Here is a 17,181-nt window from a genome sequence, read left to right as displayed (position 1 = left end):
CTGATGTGTGAAAGTAGCCTTAGTGCTAGCTATGCCTCCTAGCTTTGCATCATCTGCAAATTTGATTAGTTTACCTTCAGTTTCCTTATCTAGGTAATTTATAAAAAATGTTGAATAACACTGGGGCCAGGACAGAGACTTGTGGTACCCCACTTGAAACACTCTTCTAATTGGATGTGAATCTCACTAAATTGTTCAATAATAAGCTATTCAATAATGTAGAGAGTCAGTTGCAGCAGATCCATGGGTCAGCAAGTGACCATAAGACATCAGACTGTAAAAGAAGTTAGTGGACAATTTTGCGCTGCCGACAGATTTGAGACATATATCCCAGTATGGTAAAATAAGGTGGTGGTTTATTTTAACGCATTTCGAAGTACAGAGTTACTTCTTCATCAGGAAATTCACGTGTATCAATTGAAATTGTCCACTAACTCCTTTTACAGTCTGAGTACCCTGGGATGTAATTCATCTGGACCAGGAGATTTTAATTAATTTAAATTAGCTGTGTTCCCTTATCATCTCTCTGTTTATACAAACTTTATACAAATTCTTTTATTTCATCCATAGCACAATGAAGATCAGATACATTTGCTTTCTTAGAGAACACAAATACAAAATAAGAATTTAAAAGTTGGGCCTTCTCCGCAACATTTTTGATCACTTCAACCTTTTCATTCCGCAAAAGTCCTATAGCATCTTTGACTTTTCTTTTACTTTTGACATACCCTTAAAATTGCTTTTTATTGCTTTTGGTCACCCTTGCAAGCCTCACTTCATTACTGGCTGTGGCTTATCTTACGCTTGCCCTGTATTCCCTGCAGACAGCATTATGTTCTTCTTTAGATATTACCCACTTTTTCCATTGTATATTCATTTATTTTTTCCTTTTCGGCATGTGTTTGACTTTTGTGTTCATCCATCCTGGTCTCTTTAAATGCTTCCAATTCTCCCTTCTTTTTGGGATTGTTACTGATTGTGCAGTGAAAATTTCACTTAGCAAAATCTCCCATCCTTATTGAAAATTTCTGACATTTAGAACATCCAGTCATTGGACCTTTCCTATCCTCTTTCTGAGCTTATTAAAATCGGCCTTTCTGAAGTTTAACCTTAACCCCTTCACCCCCAAGGGTGGTTTGCACGTTCATGACCGGGCCAATTTTTACAATTCTGACCACTGTACCTTTATGAGGTCATAACTCTGGAACGCTTCCATGGATCCCGGTGATTCTGACATTGTTTTCTCATGACATATTGTACTTCATGTTAGTGGTAAAATTTCTTTCAAATAACTTGCGTTTATTTGTGAGAAAAACGGAAATTTGGCGAAAATTTTGAAAATTTCGCAATTTTCCAACTTTGAATTTTTATGCCCTTAAATCACAGAGATACAGCTCACAAAAAACTTGATAACTAACATTTCCCACATGTTTACTTTACATCAGCACAATTTTGGAACCAAAATTTTTTTTTGTTAGGAAGTTATAAGTGTTAAAATTTGACCAGCGATTTCTCATTTTTACAACACCATTTTATTTTTAGGACCACATCACATTTGAAGCCACTTTGAGGGGTCTATATGATAAAAAATACCCAAAAGTGACACCATTCTAAAAACTGCACCCCTTAAGGTGCTCAAAACCACATTCAAGTAGTTTATTAACCCTTTAGGTGCGTCACAGGAATTTTTTTGAATATTTAAAAAAAAATGAACATCTAACTTTTTTTCACAAAAAAAATACTTCAGGTTCAATTTTTTTTATTTTACCAAGGGTAACAGGAGAAATTGGCCTGCGAAAGTTATTGTGCAATTTGTCCTAAGTACGCTGATATCTGATATGTGGGGGGAACGACTGTTTCGGCGCATGGCAGAGCTCAGAATGGAAGGAGCGTCATTTGACTTTTTCAATGCAAAATTGGCTGGAATTCAGATCGGACGCCATGTCACGTTTGGAGAGTCCCTGATGTACCTAAACAGTGGAAACACCCTACAAGTGACCCCATTTTGGAAACTAGACCCCCCAAGGAACTTATCTAGATATGTGGTGAGAACTTTGAACCCACAAGGGCTTTACAGAAGTTTATAACGTACAGCGGTACAATTAAAAAATCTTATTTTTTCCACAAAAATGACCTTTTCACCCCAATTTTTATTTTCCCAAGGGTAACATGACCATAAAAGTTATTGTGCAATTTGTCCTGAGTACGCTGATACCCCACATGTGGGGGTAAACCACTATTTGGGCGCATGGCAGAGCTCGGAAGGGAAGCAGCGCCATTTGACGTTTTTGGCTGGAATTGAGATCGGACATCATGTCGCGATTGGAAAACCCCTGATGTACCAAAACAGTGGAAACCCCCCACAAATGACACCATTTTGGAAACTAGACCCCCCAAGGAACTTATCTAGATGTGTGGTGAGAACTTTGAACCCCCAAGGGCTTCACAGAAGTTTATAACATACAGCCGTACAACTAAAAAATCATATTTTTTCCACAAAAATGATCTTTTCAGCCTCAATTCTTATTTTTCCAAGGGTAACAGGACCCTAAAAGTTATTGTGCAATTTGTCCTGAGTACGCTGATACCCCACATGTGGGGTAAACCACTATTTGGGCGCATGGCAGAGCTCGGAAGGGAAGCAGCGCCATTTGACGTTTTTGGCTGGAATTGAGATCGGACACCATGTCGCGATTGGAAAACCCCTGATGTACCTAAACAGTGGAAACCCCCCACAAATGACACCATTTTGAAAACTAGACCCCCCAAGGAACTTATCTAGATGTGTGGTGAGCACTTTGAACCCCCCAGTGCTTCACAGAAGTTTATAATGCCCGGGCATGAAAATAAAAAATTTGTATTTTTTCCACAAGCATGATCTTTTAGTCACCATTTTTTTATTTTCCCAAGGGTACCAGGAGAAATTGGACCCCAAAAGTTGTTGTCCAATTTGTCCTGAGTATGCTGATACCCCATATGTGGGAGAAAACTATTGTATGGGCACACGTCGGGGCTCGGAAGGGAAGTAGTGACGTTTTGGAATGCAGACTTTGATGGAATGGTCTGCGGGTGTCATGTTGCCTTCGGAGAGCCCCTAATGTACCTAAACAGTGGAAACCCCCCACAAATGACACCATTTTGGAAACGAGACCCCCTAAGGAACTTATCTAGATGTGTGGTGAGCACTTTGAACCCCCAAGGGCTTCACAGAAGTTTATAATGCCCGGGCATGAAAATAAAAATATCGTTTTTTTTCCACAAACATGATCAATTAGTCCCCAATTATTTTATTTTCCCAAGGGTAACAGGAGAAATTGAACCCCAAAAGTTGTTGTCCAATTTGTCCTGAGTACACTGACGCCCCATATGTGGGAGAAAACTATTGTATGGACACACGTCGGGGCTCGGAAGGGAAGTAGTGACGTTTTGGAATGCAGACTTTGAGGGAATGTTCTGCGGGTGTCATGTTGCCTTTGGAGAGCCCCTAATGTACCTAAACAGTGGAAACCCCCCACAAATGACCCCATTTTGGAAACGAGACCCCCTAAGGAACTTATCTAGATGTGTGGTGAGCACTTTGAACCCCCAAGGGCTTCACAGAAGTTTATAATGCCCGGGCATGAAAATAAAAAAATCTTATTTTTTCCACAAACATGATCAATTAGTCCCCAATTTTTTCATTTTCCCAAGGGTAACAGGAGAAATTGGACCCCAAAAGTTGTTGTCCAATTTGTCATAAGTACGCTGACACCCCATATGTGGGAGAAAACTACTGTATGGACACACGTCGGGGCTCAGAAGGGAAGCAGTGACGTTTTGGAATGCAGACTTTGATGGAATGGTCTGCAGGTGTCATGTGCGTTTGGAGAGCCCCTGATGTACCTAAACTATTGAAACTGCCCACAAGTGACCCCATTTTGGACACTAGACCCCCCATGGAACTTATCTAGATGTGTGGTGAGCACATTGAACCCCCAAGTGCTTCACAGAAGTTTATAACGCTCGGACGTGAAAATAAAAAAATCATTTTTTTCCACATAGATGATATTTTTGCCCCCAATTGGACCCCAAAAATTGTTTTGCAATTTGTCCTGAGTAGTCTGATACCCTACATGTGGGCGTAAAACACTGTTTGGGCGCATGGCAGAGCTTGGAAGGGAAGGAGCACCATTTGACTTTTTCAACTCAGAATTGGCTGGAATTGAGATCAGACGCCATGTTGCATTTGGAGAGCCCCTGTTGTGCCCAAACAGTGGAAACCCCCCAATTCTAACTCCAACCCGAACCCCAACACACCCCTAACCCTAATCTCAGCCCTAACCCTAACCCTAGCCCTAACCCTAGCCCTAACCCTAGCCCTAGCCCTAACCATAATGGAAAAATGGAAATAAATACTTTTTTTTATTTTATTATTTTTCCCTAACTAAGGGGTGATAACGGGGGGGTTTGATTTACTATTTATGGCGGTTTTTATATTTGGCAGCTGTCGCACGCTAAAAGACGCTTTTTATTGTAAAAATAGTTTTTGCATCACCACATATTGAGAGCTATAATTTTTCCGTATTTTGACCCACCGAGTCGTGTGAGGTCTTATTTTTTGCGGGACGAGTTGACATTTTTATTGGTACCATTTTCGGGCACGTGAGATTTTTTGATCGCTTTTTATTCCGATTTTTGGGACGCAGAATGAACAAAAACGAGCATTTCATGAATTTCTTTTGGGGGGGTGCATTTACACCGTTCCGCATGCGGTAAAATTGATAAAGCGGTTTTATTCTTCGGGTCAGTACGGTTACAGCGATACCTCATTTAGGTCGTTTTTTTATGTTTTGTCGGTTTTATGCAATGAAAACTATTTTATATAAAAAATAATTATTTTTGCATTGCTTTATTCTGCGAGCTATAACTTTTTTATTTTTTCGTTGATGATGCTGTGTGGTGGCTCGTTTTTTGCGGGACAAGATGACGTTTTCAGCGGTACCATGGATATTTATATTCGTGTTTTTGATCGCACGTTATTACACTTTTTGTTTGGCAGTATGATAATAAATCATTATTTTTTGCTTCGTTTTTTATTTTTATTTTTTAAGGGGTTCACTAAAGGGGTTAACTAATGGGACAGTTTTATAGGGCGGGTCGTTACGGACGCGGCGATACCTAATATGTGTACTTTTATTGTTTTGGGTTTTTTTATTTCCAAAAAATGGATTTATTTGGGGGAATATTTTTCTTTTTCTAATTTATTTGGCGATTTTTTTTAAATTATTTTAACACTTTTTTTAATTTTTTTTTAACTTTATTAAATAGTACCAGGTGGGACATCACTGTCCTGTGACAGATCGCTGATCTGTCACATCACGGATCACTGTGACAGATCAGCGATCTGTCACAGGCAGTGCAGAAGGCTTCCTCATGCCTGCGCTTTGCAGTCACTGAGGAAGCCAGCTTCCTGCAGGCCCCCCGAAGGCCCCCGTAGCCATCTTGGATTTGGGGGCCTGCAGGAAAGGAGCCCCTCGCAGCAGCGCTGCACATTGCGCTGCCGTGGGGGGCTCAGGGAAGCACGGAGGGAGCCCCCTCCCTGCCGATGCTTCCCTTTAACCCCCGGTACACCGCGATCATGTTTGACCGCGGTGTGCAAGGGGTTAACGTGTCGGGGGCGGTCCGTTACCACCCCTGACACATTGTGCCGGGTGTCAGCTGTGATAATCAGCTGACACCCGGCCGCGATCAGCGGCGCTCATCAAGTGGGCGCCGCTGATCGCGGTAGACGTACTATCCCGTCCATGGGCATAGGGGCCCGGGTCCCATGGACGGGATAGTACGTCGGATGTCAGGAAGGGGTTAAAGTCTAAGTCCTTGAAGCCGCAGGTCTTCCTCCTCTTATAATTCAAAATTCGAGAATAGAATGATAGCTACCTCTTAAATTCCAAGCCACCTTTACTTCCTCAACCATTTCCTCCCTGTTGAAAAGAATTAGGTCCACGATGTCATATACCCTCGTTCTCTCTTCTACCTTTTGAAAGATAAATTTGTCAGTGAGTGAAGATAAAAATTTTCTGAACCTATTGCCTTTCCTGAGAGATTCCAACAAATATCTGGATAGTTAAAATCTCAGACGATCACTATGTCATTTTTTTTAGAACAAAGACATCTGATGTAAAAAGAGTTCATATATTCTTCAGTCTGTCCAGGTGGCCTATAGTAAAGACCTACAACAGTGTCCTTTCTGTTCTTCTCTACTTGTATTCTTACCCAGTTTCCACAGAGCTACCATTCTCTGAAGCTTGAATCTCTGTGGAGAAATATGCTTTCCTAATTTACAATTAAACACCTCCTCCCCCTTTTTCAAGCCTCTTTCTTATAAATAAGTTGTAGTCTTCAAGGTTTGTATTCCAATCATGTGCATCATCTCACCAAGTTTCAGTGATGCCTATAACATTGTATCTTCCAATTCTGCTTGTTTGTTTCCCATGCTCTGTGTATTTGAATAGACACATTTTAGTTTGCAGTCGTTTTTACTTGCTCCTCTATTTTCATTCAGAATTTGTTGTCTTTGTTCATTATTTCCACTTTTAATAGCAAGGTTCTCATTAGAAATCATTAGCTGCATAGTTTTTCCTATCCCATATTGCCTTAGTTTAAAGCTCTATTGAATAGTGTAGCAAGGCATGTACCAAATATTTATTTTCCTGTTTTCGCAACCCATCTCTAGCAAGGATTCCTTCATCCAGGTAATTCACTCCATATGGTCAAGAAACCCAAAATGTTGCTGACAGCACCATCAACGTAGCCAGTTGTTCCCCTGTAAAATCCTGTTCAATCTCCTTGCTCCATGTCCACTCACTGGGAGGATGGATGTTGCCTTAACACTAAAGTTAGAGATCAAGAGGCCTAAAGACTTGATCGGATCAGCAAAAAATGTAAGCCTGACAGTAGATAGTTAGAAATAGCTAGTGTTTGAAGGATCAAAGCTAACTGAAGTGATTTCCTGACCTAAGGCTGGAACCTGGACTTAGAAGTTCAATGGTGACCTTAGGGACTTGAATGCATAGGTCTGCCTGCTTTGAAACGGCTGCTGAGACAGTAAGAGAGGAGCCATAGCTTGGACGCTAAGCGGTAATACAGTTAGAGACAGTTTGAGAAACTGTGGCTGGAGGTAAGCAGTGGCCTGAACTGGAAGTCTTACAAGAAACTGTGGTGTCCACCAGTAGACCTGAGAAAACAATATGTGGCTCTAAAGTAGTTGCACCCTGCATAGGTAAGATAGTGCACGGTATGCAGTCATGTTTAAAGGACAAAGACACCCACAACTGCTGGCCAACATGCATATTTATTCATTAATACAGTACAAACCACACTTTATTGAGTAGATTACAAAACTGTATCTCATGAAACTCAGTTTAGCGGCTCATGATGAATCAGCACATTCATTGAGTATTGAGTTTAGACCAATTTGTTCTGAGTTCAGTTGCAGTCAAAACTGTAATCAGCGATCCTAATAATCAACTATTTAAAGAGTCTCATAACTTTTATGCATTTTTTAATATTTTGTAGACACTGTACAGTGGGAGCCTGAATCCTGAGACCCTCACCGATCGCTCAAAACACAGCAGAGAAGTGGGCCATACAAGAGGGAGAAGTGCACAACTCTTGCTCACAAGAGTACCCAAAATGGAGTATGGATATAATAGAAAGCCTATCACTTTCTAATGTATCCGTACTCTGTCCTGTGTGCTCACTCGGGCAGGAGCTTTGCATTCCTGCCTTCAACTCTGCACACTTCTCTGCCAACTTTTCACTGCTTTGAGAAGATCTCAGGACTGTAATCCCCTACTAATCTACAAACATGAAAAGTGCCTGCGAAATATAAAAAAATGCATAAAAATTTAGTTATTCTTTGATATTTTCATATGTCCACGTATTTTGCACTTTTTCAGATGTTAACCAATAAAATGTACTAGCATAGCCACTCATGAAAGAAAAAGTTCATTAAGCTGAACTTTGAAGCTCTGCTATTAGCAGAAGACATACCACCTGTGCAGAAGGCAGGGTCCTGCTACCAATGAAGACCTCCGCCATCTATACAAATTACATTTCCCACAGCTTCTAGGAACTGATAAAATAGTTTTTTGCAAAGTGTCGTGAAAAAGAACCAAACAAAAAACCCTGATTCCAACAATGAACTTTATTAAAGAGGATGCACACCCCAAATATTCTGGTTCAGTGATCAGTTAGTTGATCAGGGCAGATTTGGCTTTTCTAATTCATGGTGGTCATTGCTTCCATAAAGTATGATGCCAACTATAGTGTCCCTCTGAAACACAGTATGATACCTTACAGTGAATTCTTCCACAGTACATACACAGTATGATGACCCTACTGACCCTCGATAAAATATGGTGACTCCAACACACAGTATGATGTCTCAATGGTGATCGTCACACAGCCCTCCATACAGTATAATGGCCCCAATACAACAATCCACACTGCAAAAAGGCCCCTCTTGCCTTCCAAATAGTATAATGGCCCTCACCCAGCCCTACAAGCAAAATATTGACCCACACGTAGCCCCCTACACAGTATTATGGATCCCAAAAAAAACCTTCACACTGTATAATTGCTTACATACAGTATAACAGCTCCCACATAGCCCTTCAAACAATATAATGGACTCCACATAGCCCTCCTTACAGTATTATGGGCCCCACGTAACCCTTCATACATTATTAAGGTCCCCACATTGCCCTTCATACAGTATTATTTGCCCCACATAGCCTTTCATACAGTACTATAGGCACCACATAGCCCTTCATACAGTGTTATGGGCACCACATAGCCCTTCATACAGTACTATGGGCACCACATAGCATTCCATAGTGTCTTATGGGCCCCATGTAGCCCTCAATACAGTATTAAGGGCCGCATATAGTCCTCAATCCAGTATTATGGCCACCACATAGTTCTCCATACAGAAAAATGGGCACTACAAAGTGCTCGATACAGTATAATAGGCACCACATAATGCTACATACAATATAATAATTCCCACATAGTGCTCCACACAGTATAATAGGCTCCACATAGTGCTCCATACACTATAATTGGCCCATACATTCCTTCATTCAGTATAATAGGCCCCACATAGCGCTCGATACATAAAAAATAAATACTCGCCTCTCCCAGTTCCCCTGCTTCTTCGGTCTCTGCAATCTCTGGCCTTCTGACCCATTACAGAGGGAACGCTGAAGTGACATCATTAGAGCCCTCTTTGCTGAGATGTCACAGAGCTCAGACGCAAAGGGGGGAATGATGGGAGAGAGAGCATCAGGTGACGGCTCCCTCTCCCATCATTGTTTACAACAGCAGCGTCATCGCAAATACAGTTGAAAGTATGATGCTGGGTGGGGTGGGTCCGATGCTGGCACCAAGCTCCCCAACTCACGGGCCCCATAGAGGCCGTGTGGTCTACTGATATTGGTGGTGCGCCACTGAACATGACAAGTCTCTTCAAGGGGGTTCTTGACTTTGAACCATCTATATTTCAATAGATGGTCTCTTGACAATTGGTTGATCATAAACTGTCCACCTGCAGACAGCTCCAGTGATAAGCTATTATTTCAGGGAAATCTGACAGTAAGTATTCATTGTCTCTGCCTCACCACCACAGGGGAAATGGTGCCCAGTCACATCAATAGTTTGTGTATAATGCAGCCAAGAAAAAGACCTCCAGACCCTTAATGCCCAACATGAATCCAACTGTACCTGTCTCATTCAGAAACCACCCCCAATTCCTTTGCCCCCAACTAAATACTGTTGAACCCTTCTTGACTATACAGCAAGTACAGTATCCTACCTGCATCAGAGATTCGTGGGGTCTCTTCAGGTCCACCAGGTGGAGATTTCCAATGACAGGCAGAGGCATAGGTCCAGGGGGCATCTTTGCTGTGCTCTTCTTAATTCCATTTATCCAATAGATGAACAGTGCAATGAAAATTGAAAAGTATACCAACACATCGGCTCTAGCCAAAAAGTAGGCAATAAATGCCATAGCAAAGTACTGGTAGGAGTCTGTTCTGATTGTGCTGCTGTCCTTATATTTATACACTTGGGCTTCTTTTTCCTACATGTGTTAATCGTTACTAGGGCACAAATAACCTATAATAATCTGATTGGCTCACTGCCATTTACCTTGGTCAGACAATCTTTGCTTAGATTGCACAATCTTGTTTTTACATACATAACATTATGTATTTCATCCAAATTAATTTGCCAAGTGTATTATAATGTGATGTTTACAGTGGGATAAAGGAATATGCTTTGCAATTTTTTATCTTATTTGTTCTGCAGCTGTACAAGCGCCATGGTGTAAAGTTCACATACTAATGTTTGGGGACACAAACAAATTGATTTGCAGTTATAGCAGGATGAACTTTACATCTATTGTGGTTTTTTGCATTAAATTTTATGTATTGAAGGTTTTAATAAATTACCAATGTAATCATCTAAACAGAACTTGGTGGGCAAGAGACTGAAAAGATTTTCCATTTTATGACAAGTCTGACAATTACATCTATAGAAGCCTAGAAATTACCATCTCCAACACTGGTCTACACAGGAAAAATGGGTCCCCTTCGCAACAATTGTGCCAGGTTTTGCCTTGTAGGACATGACTTAGAGAATTAGCCCAGTATAATTTGAGGTTCCCCCTCATCTACCCTGTTTCCCCGAAAATAAGACACCGTTTTATAATAATTTTTGCTCCAAAAGTTGCACCATGTCTTATTTTCGGGGGGGGTGTCTTATTTTCTCAAGAAAAAGAATTGACACTGGACACTGTACCGCTACCGTAACAATCACCCACAGCAGTCCCTTTACCGTAGCAGCGCCATTATCATTTTGCAGCCCCAAATATTCCCATCATCCCATTGCAGCCCTCATCATCCCTTTACAGTCCCCAATACAGCACCCCCATCATTCCATTACAGCCCCCGTCATTCTACAGTACAGTACAGTACTGCAGCCTTCCATCATCCCACATCATCCCACTGCAGTCTCCCATCATCCCGGTATCCCACTGCAGCCTCCCATTATCACAGTATCCCACTGCAGCCTCCCATGTGTGTACCGTACACACACACACACACACCCTTACACAGACACACCCATACACAGACACACACACACACACACCCTCACACAGACACACACACACACCCTTACACAGACACACACACACACCCATACACAGACACACACACACCCTCACACAGACACACACACACACCCTTACACAGACACACACACACACCCATACACAAACACACACACACTTTCACTTTCTTACTGGTTTCCTCCGCGGTGCAGCTTTCAGTGCTTTGGTGGTGCAGGAGCCTTGGGCCAATCACAGCCCAGGAACAATCAGAGGCTATGGATGACGTCAGCTGGCCCATGGTTCCTGCGCTGTGATTGGCGCAGGGCTCATGGGCGGAGATCGGCCCACAGCTCCGAGGCTGTGATTAACTCCTGCGCGGCTGCAGTGGCAGGCACCGAACAGCGGGAACAAGACACAGCTGCATGCCCCATGCACAGAACAAGGTATGCCTTATTTTCGGGGGGGTGCCTTATATTAGCAGGCACAGTGCTCCCCCTAGCATGCCTTACTTTCGGGGGGTGCCCCATTTACGGGGAAACACGGTACAGTATTAGATGGACAGTTTCTCATTCTCGAGGACCAATCAAGTTAATGTATTTTAGGGGTAGCTCAATTTTTTTTTCAATTGAATTTGTGTAAAATTGTATTCCCAGCAGTGGCGCCATAGGCAAATTGAATACTTTTATTGTGTTCCTGTAAGATGCCCAAGCAAGGTATTCGTGGGCGAGGCTCTGTTGCCCCTTGCTTTGCTACATACTACAGACAACATGTGTCCCAGTCCCGATGTACTGCTCTGTGCTAGATACATGACACTTACTTCAGGGCCGCAATCCTTTTCTGACTCCAGGAATTCCTCTTCCAGAACCAGGGCAGTAATAAATCAAGGAGAAACGAGGTTCATAAAAACAACCAAACTTTTACTTGGTTATTGGCAGTATTTACAATATTTACAGGCAGGTTCAGAAAGAAAAAAATGTACGCAAGAGCCAATAATAATAAAAAGTACAAAAGAAGGCAATAGCTGAAACGTGCCTAGGGGCAGGCACCCTCTCCCACCAGAGGTAATGTTTGTACCATCTTGACCTCCTTTAATAGAAGAAGAGAGGATCCTCTAAGACTAGAGAAAATGGTAAGGCTATGTGCACGCGCTGCAGATTGGTCTGCGGATTTGTATCTGCGGAACTGCAGGTAAAACCGCAGGTAAAATGATCTGCGGATTGGCCTGCGGTTTTGCCCTGCAGGAGAACATTTTTCCACTAGGAATTTTTTATTTTTTCCTTGTATGTATTACCTTGTGAAGTATTTTATCCCATCAATTCTTATGTACAACCTCTGTATAACGTGTGGTGGGTAGTTGGTGCCATTGTTTTGGTTTCCCACTTCTTAATAACTTTTTCTGTTTTTTTGTTGTTTTTTGGTAAATAAAATTTTGTACTTTTTATTATTATTGGTTCTTGGGTACATTTTTTTCTTTCTGCTTCTATTATATGTTACTGAACCTTATAGATGTCCTTTTAGCTTGGCACTTTATTACTACTTTTTGACACATCGGATCGTGTTTTTTTTTATTTGATGCCTTCATTTTTACCTAACTTCCTGTAAATTTAAAGGCAGGTGTAGAGGATAAGGCCCAAGGGGTTGTCAACTTTCACACATTTTCCAAACACAACTTCAACCCTGGTTTTCAGTATAGGTAGAAAATCCCTTTTAGGCTATGTGCACACGCTGCGGTTTTGGCCGCATCGGATCTGCAGCAGTTCTGCAGACAGTGTACAGCAGCATGTAAATCTAGGTGATTTACAATCTGCTGTGCACATGCTGCTGATTTTTAACTGCGGAAAAGCTGCAGTTTTAAATCCGCAGAAAGAAATGACATGTCACTTCTTTTCTGCGGATTCTGCTGCGGTTTACCATCTCTTCCATTGTAGAGGTGATAAACCACAGGGCAAAACCGCAGGCTAATCCTCAGGTCATTTTACCTGCGGTTCCGCAGATACAAATCCGCAGACCAATCCGCAGCGTGTGCACATAGCCTTACCATTTTCTCTAGTCTTAGAGGATCCTCTCTTCTTCTAGCATATATCTGAATTCCATCTCACTCTGCCTCTTATAGTTTGAGTCAAATTTCTACTGCAGCTTCGCAGGAGTGTGCCCCCAGACACCGACGTCTAACTTGAGGTTCCCAGACTGGCAAGGGGACTTGTACATAGGGGGGTTCTCTTACAATCCACTGCCCTGAGGTTCTAGGCTCATGCTGTCCCTAGCAGCCTATGACTTGCTCCTATTACTTGTCATTGCTCATCTCTCACTGGCCCTGTCACTTCCTGCCCTTGACACTAACTCTCAGTTCCCCACTCGCAAACAGGGCCGGCCATTAAAGTTAACCCTGTCTAAGCGAACTGCAGCCCCTGTGAGTGTTACCCTTTTATAACATACATGAGCATCAATACATTTCACCCTTTAGCGGGGAGTAGACCATCAGCTGCACCACTCCTATATTCCCCTACACTTTAATTATGTTTTTTCTCCGACCATGTCAGACCTTAAAAGAAGAGGTAGTGCAGAGATAAGACATTATAAAACTCTATAAAACATTATGAAACATCAGACTGAATGCTGGTCCCGATGTCTTCTTCCTTGTGTAGATCCGACCCTGCTTGGTTAATGGCCACTGAGTGGCAAGCGTGACAGTCCATAACCCTAAAACTTTTTTCAAGTAGCACCGATCCTTCTCGGTAAGGAATCTGGAACCAAAGTGTCCAAGATAATTAAGCAGGTTAAACTGATGCAATAACACAGAGGTGCAGAATAGGGGTTAACAAGAGTGCGGTTTAATTTACAGTAATAAACTCCTCGCAGGGATATAACAGGGAATATAACAGGAAGGGGGAAAATCAGGTGAAAACAGTGTAATTGTGATACCACACAGCAGTCTTGCTATCAAATGCAGCTTATCGTGACTCCACAGTCCTTTAGTCGCTGGCAGTCCAATGAAGGACGTACTGCCAATGGAGTCCGACACTGCATCTGCAGGATTCCCCGCCGAACACATGGTCTTGCTTCTGGTGGCAGCGGGTGGTCACCGGGTTTTCCCGCTGAGCCCCTAGTCCATTAAATTGCGGAGCAAAAGAATAAAGCTCTCCGCAAAGTTCCACGTGGCACGTGTCTCTCTCAGCAGCTGCCGTCACCTGAATGGCTGCACTGCACGGCTCTGCTCGGTGTGCGCTCCTCTGTGTGCCAGCCGACACCCGGATGCCCGTGCTAAAATGCTCTGCCTGGCATGCGCTGCTCTGCGTGTCCACCGATACCAGTAAGTCTCTCACGCAGCTGTCCTGGATCTGTGCTCTATGGCCGGGAGCTTTTCTCAACAAACTCCCGCTCGGCATACTCTGACCTGGGCGCTCGGTGATGCTCCCTGGGTCCTTACTGCCCCTAACCCTTATCTCTGCTGCGCCGCCTGTTACTGCTCATGGAGCGGCGCAGGTCCTCCCTCAATAATCCCTCCGACAGGAAGCCCCTCTCTCTTCCCACGCAAACCTCTTTATACTCTCTGGACTCACCACGCCCCCTCACTGCAGGTCATGGGTCTCGTCCTTAATATGCTTCTCCCTGCAACCGAAGGTTGGCCCCAACAGTTCTGGACCCGGCTCTTCAGCAGCATTCGCAGCCTGGTCCTCCCTTCTACAAGGGTCTGACCTGACAATACAATTAATGTACCATATCCTGTTGGTGGTTCTGGTGATGTATTTCTGTTGTGATGAGGGTTGTCAAGTTGTGTTTCTGTACTGTTTGAGGTTTTAATGATGTACTCCTGTACTTGAAGTGATTCTGGTGATGTGTTTCTGTACTGATGATGGTCATGGTGATATATTCTTGTGCTGTTATTCTCTCTGATCCTGTACACATGTAACAATCTATAACTTGTAAGATTTTGTGATACATGCCTACGTTAATAACGTGTTGTGCTCTCTGATAAGTTTTGGGTTACTATTAGGGATGAACAAACGTGCGCGGTGATACTTGGATATGACTTGAGTATCTGGGTGCTCGGATGTGCTCATCACTCAGCGAACATTAGCCGGTGCTCAATGTCAAACTTGAATCTCAGTCCCGCATGTTTGGTGCCTGTTACACAGCCAATAAGCATGCAGGGATTGCGTGCTCATCAATTTAATGCTGTAGCCATCTTCGTAGTGGTGGTGACATTACTGTGATTGGCCAGCCGCATAACATCATCAAGGGTTATTAAAGGATAGTCGCCACCAGGCCTGGCACACTGATGCCATTGCACAGTTCTGTGACAATTGTTATTGGATGGAAAGAATCAGAGTCCTGTAGGGTTGATACTGGTGCTAAAGCTGAACCATCATACTAACAGTCTTTGCAAGGGCTAATTTTGTGCTTTGCTGTTTGTATAAGATACAATCTGCATTTAATCTAGGGAGGGACAGAGAGTTGCAGAAGCAGAGATAATGGCTGAATACAGTCTCTAGATGGGGATTAGGGCTTTGCAGTCCGTTGCTAAATATATAGCTAGCTGCGGCACTTGACCACATTTTCATTTTTTTGGCGAAAAAATTGACTATATTGTTGTTAGGCGTCGGGTCTCTGCATCTGCTCTGCAGGAATCCAGAGCCTCACATTCTGCGGTCTCCTACTGTTTATCTACAGCAAAGGAGATTGCTCTGCAGCAAATCTCTCCAGAGACTAAGTCCCTCTGTTCTCCTACTGGGCATGCTCACGAGACAATCTCCCATTGGAGATCGGGAATCATGTGCCCAGGTCCTGCTCCAGATCTCATTGGTCCATCTTGGAGATCTGGAAGCTTCCGGAAGGTCCCGGCTATAAAAAGCACGCATGACCGTTCGGCCATGCGCTAGTATAGTCTCTACTCTAGTTGCTACTGTGTGAATGATGATGGATGTATGAACCTGCAAATGACTCATTAAGATCCCCTCCCTCTGATATTATGAATGTGTGCAGGGACTTAGATTAGAGTCAGCGCCAGTGCGTGGCACGCCTCAAGCCACTACACCATCATCTGGAGTGTTAGCGTCTGACATTGCGCCTGCTTCTTTGCTTTGTCGACTAGCGGCAGTGTCCTACGCTGCGCTGCAGTTGCAGCCCTCCTTGACGTCCGCAGTAGCGACGCCGCACACACAGTAGGACTAAACGGACGCAGCTCCTCTGCCTTGGGTCCTGCTCCTGTGACCAGATACCGTGTGTGCATTTACCTGAGGCCTGTGACACTAACAGGCTCAGCTTTTGTATGTTTATGTTGCATCACCTCTGTGAGTTAACAGAGTCCGCTTTGCGCACTTCGGGTGAAGTTGAACCCGTGCGCATTATACCGCCATATAGCACGTCTGCCATTACTCAGCAGCAGTTATAACACCTTCTGCACGGTGGACCCCGAGCGGCGAACGCACTTTATTATTTATTTTATTTAGTGCATTCTGCCGTCCCTAACATTTGTTATCCATAGAGTATTAGGCGCTTTGTGGTACATTTCTGTATTATATAAGACTCAAAATAAGCGTTGAAACATTTTTAAATATTCAATGACTCATCCACATATTTTTACGTGGTCTGTGGTACATATCGGAGTTATAACAGTCCAAAAAAGAATTGATAAATGTTTCTGCGTACAATTATTTATGCACATACTATTACATGTTCTGTGGTACATTTCTATGGCATATAACAGACCAAAAAAGCATTGAAACTTTTTTCTGTATTTAATTACTCATCCATAGTGTATTATGTGCTTTCTGATACATTTCGATGGTATATAACACTTAAAAAAAAGCCCTGAAATTTTTTTCAAAAATTTTCTGCATTCAATTACTCATCCATATAGTATTACGTACTCTGGGGTACATTTCAGTGGAATGTAAAACTCAAAAAAAGTTGACTCTTTTGGGTATTATATTACTCATCTATCGAGTATTATGTGCTTTCTGTTACATTTCTGTGGTATACAACAATCCAAAAGAGCATTGAAAAATGTTTGCTATTCAATCACTCAT

The 17,181-nt window shown here is 42.8% G+C and overlaps 1 protein-coding gene across 1 annotated transcript in view; it reads right to left on the bottom strand.

The window, feature by feature from the left end:
• LOC141047809 (cytochrome P450 2K1-like) overlaps positions 1 to 10,100 on the bottom strand; it is a 50,842-nt gene extending 40,742 nt beyond the window's left edge. The window contains exon 1 of the mRNA XM_073543128.1: positions 9,854 to 10,100. Within this exon, the coding sequence (XP_073399229.1) occupies positions 9,854 to 10,048 (195 nt within the window). The 5' untranslated portion in view covers positions 10,049 to 10,100. The remainder of the gene's footprint in view (positions 1 to 9,853) is intronic.
• Positions 10,101 to 17,181: the final 7,081 nt, after the last annotated feature.

Source organism: Dendrobates tinctorius, unplaced genomic scaffold (assembly GCF_039654945.1).
Source record: "Dendrobates tinctorius isolate UK_male_01 unplaced genomic scaffold, ASM3965494v1 ptg000129l, whole genome shotgun sequence".
Lineage (NCBI taxonomy): Eukaryota > Metazoa > Chordata > Amphibia > Anura > Dendrobatidae > Dendrobates > Dendrobates tinctorius.
The sequence above is the reverse complement of the archived record's forward strand: the minus strand, read 5'-3'. Positions and strand labels throughout refer to the sequence as shown.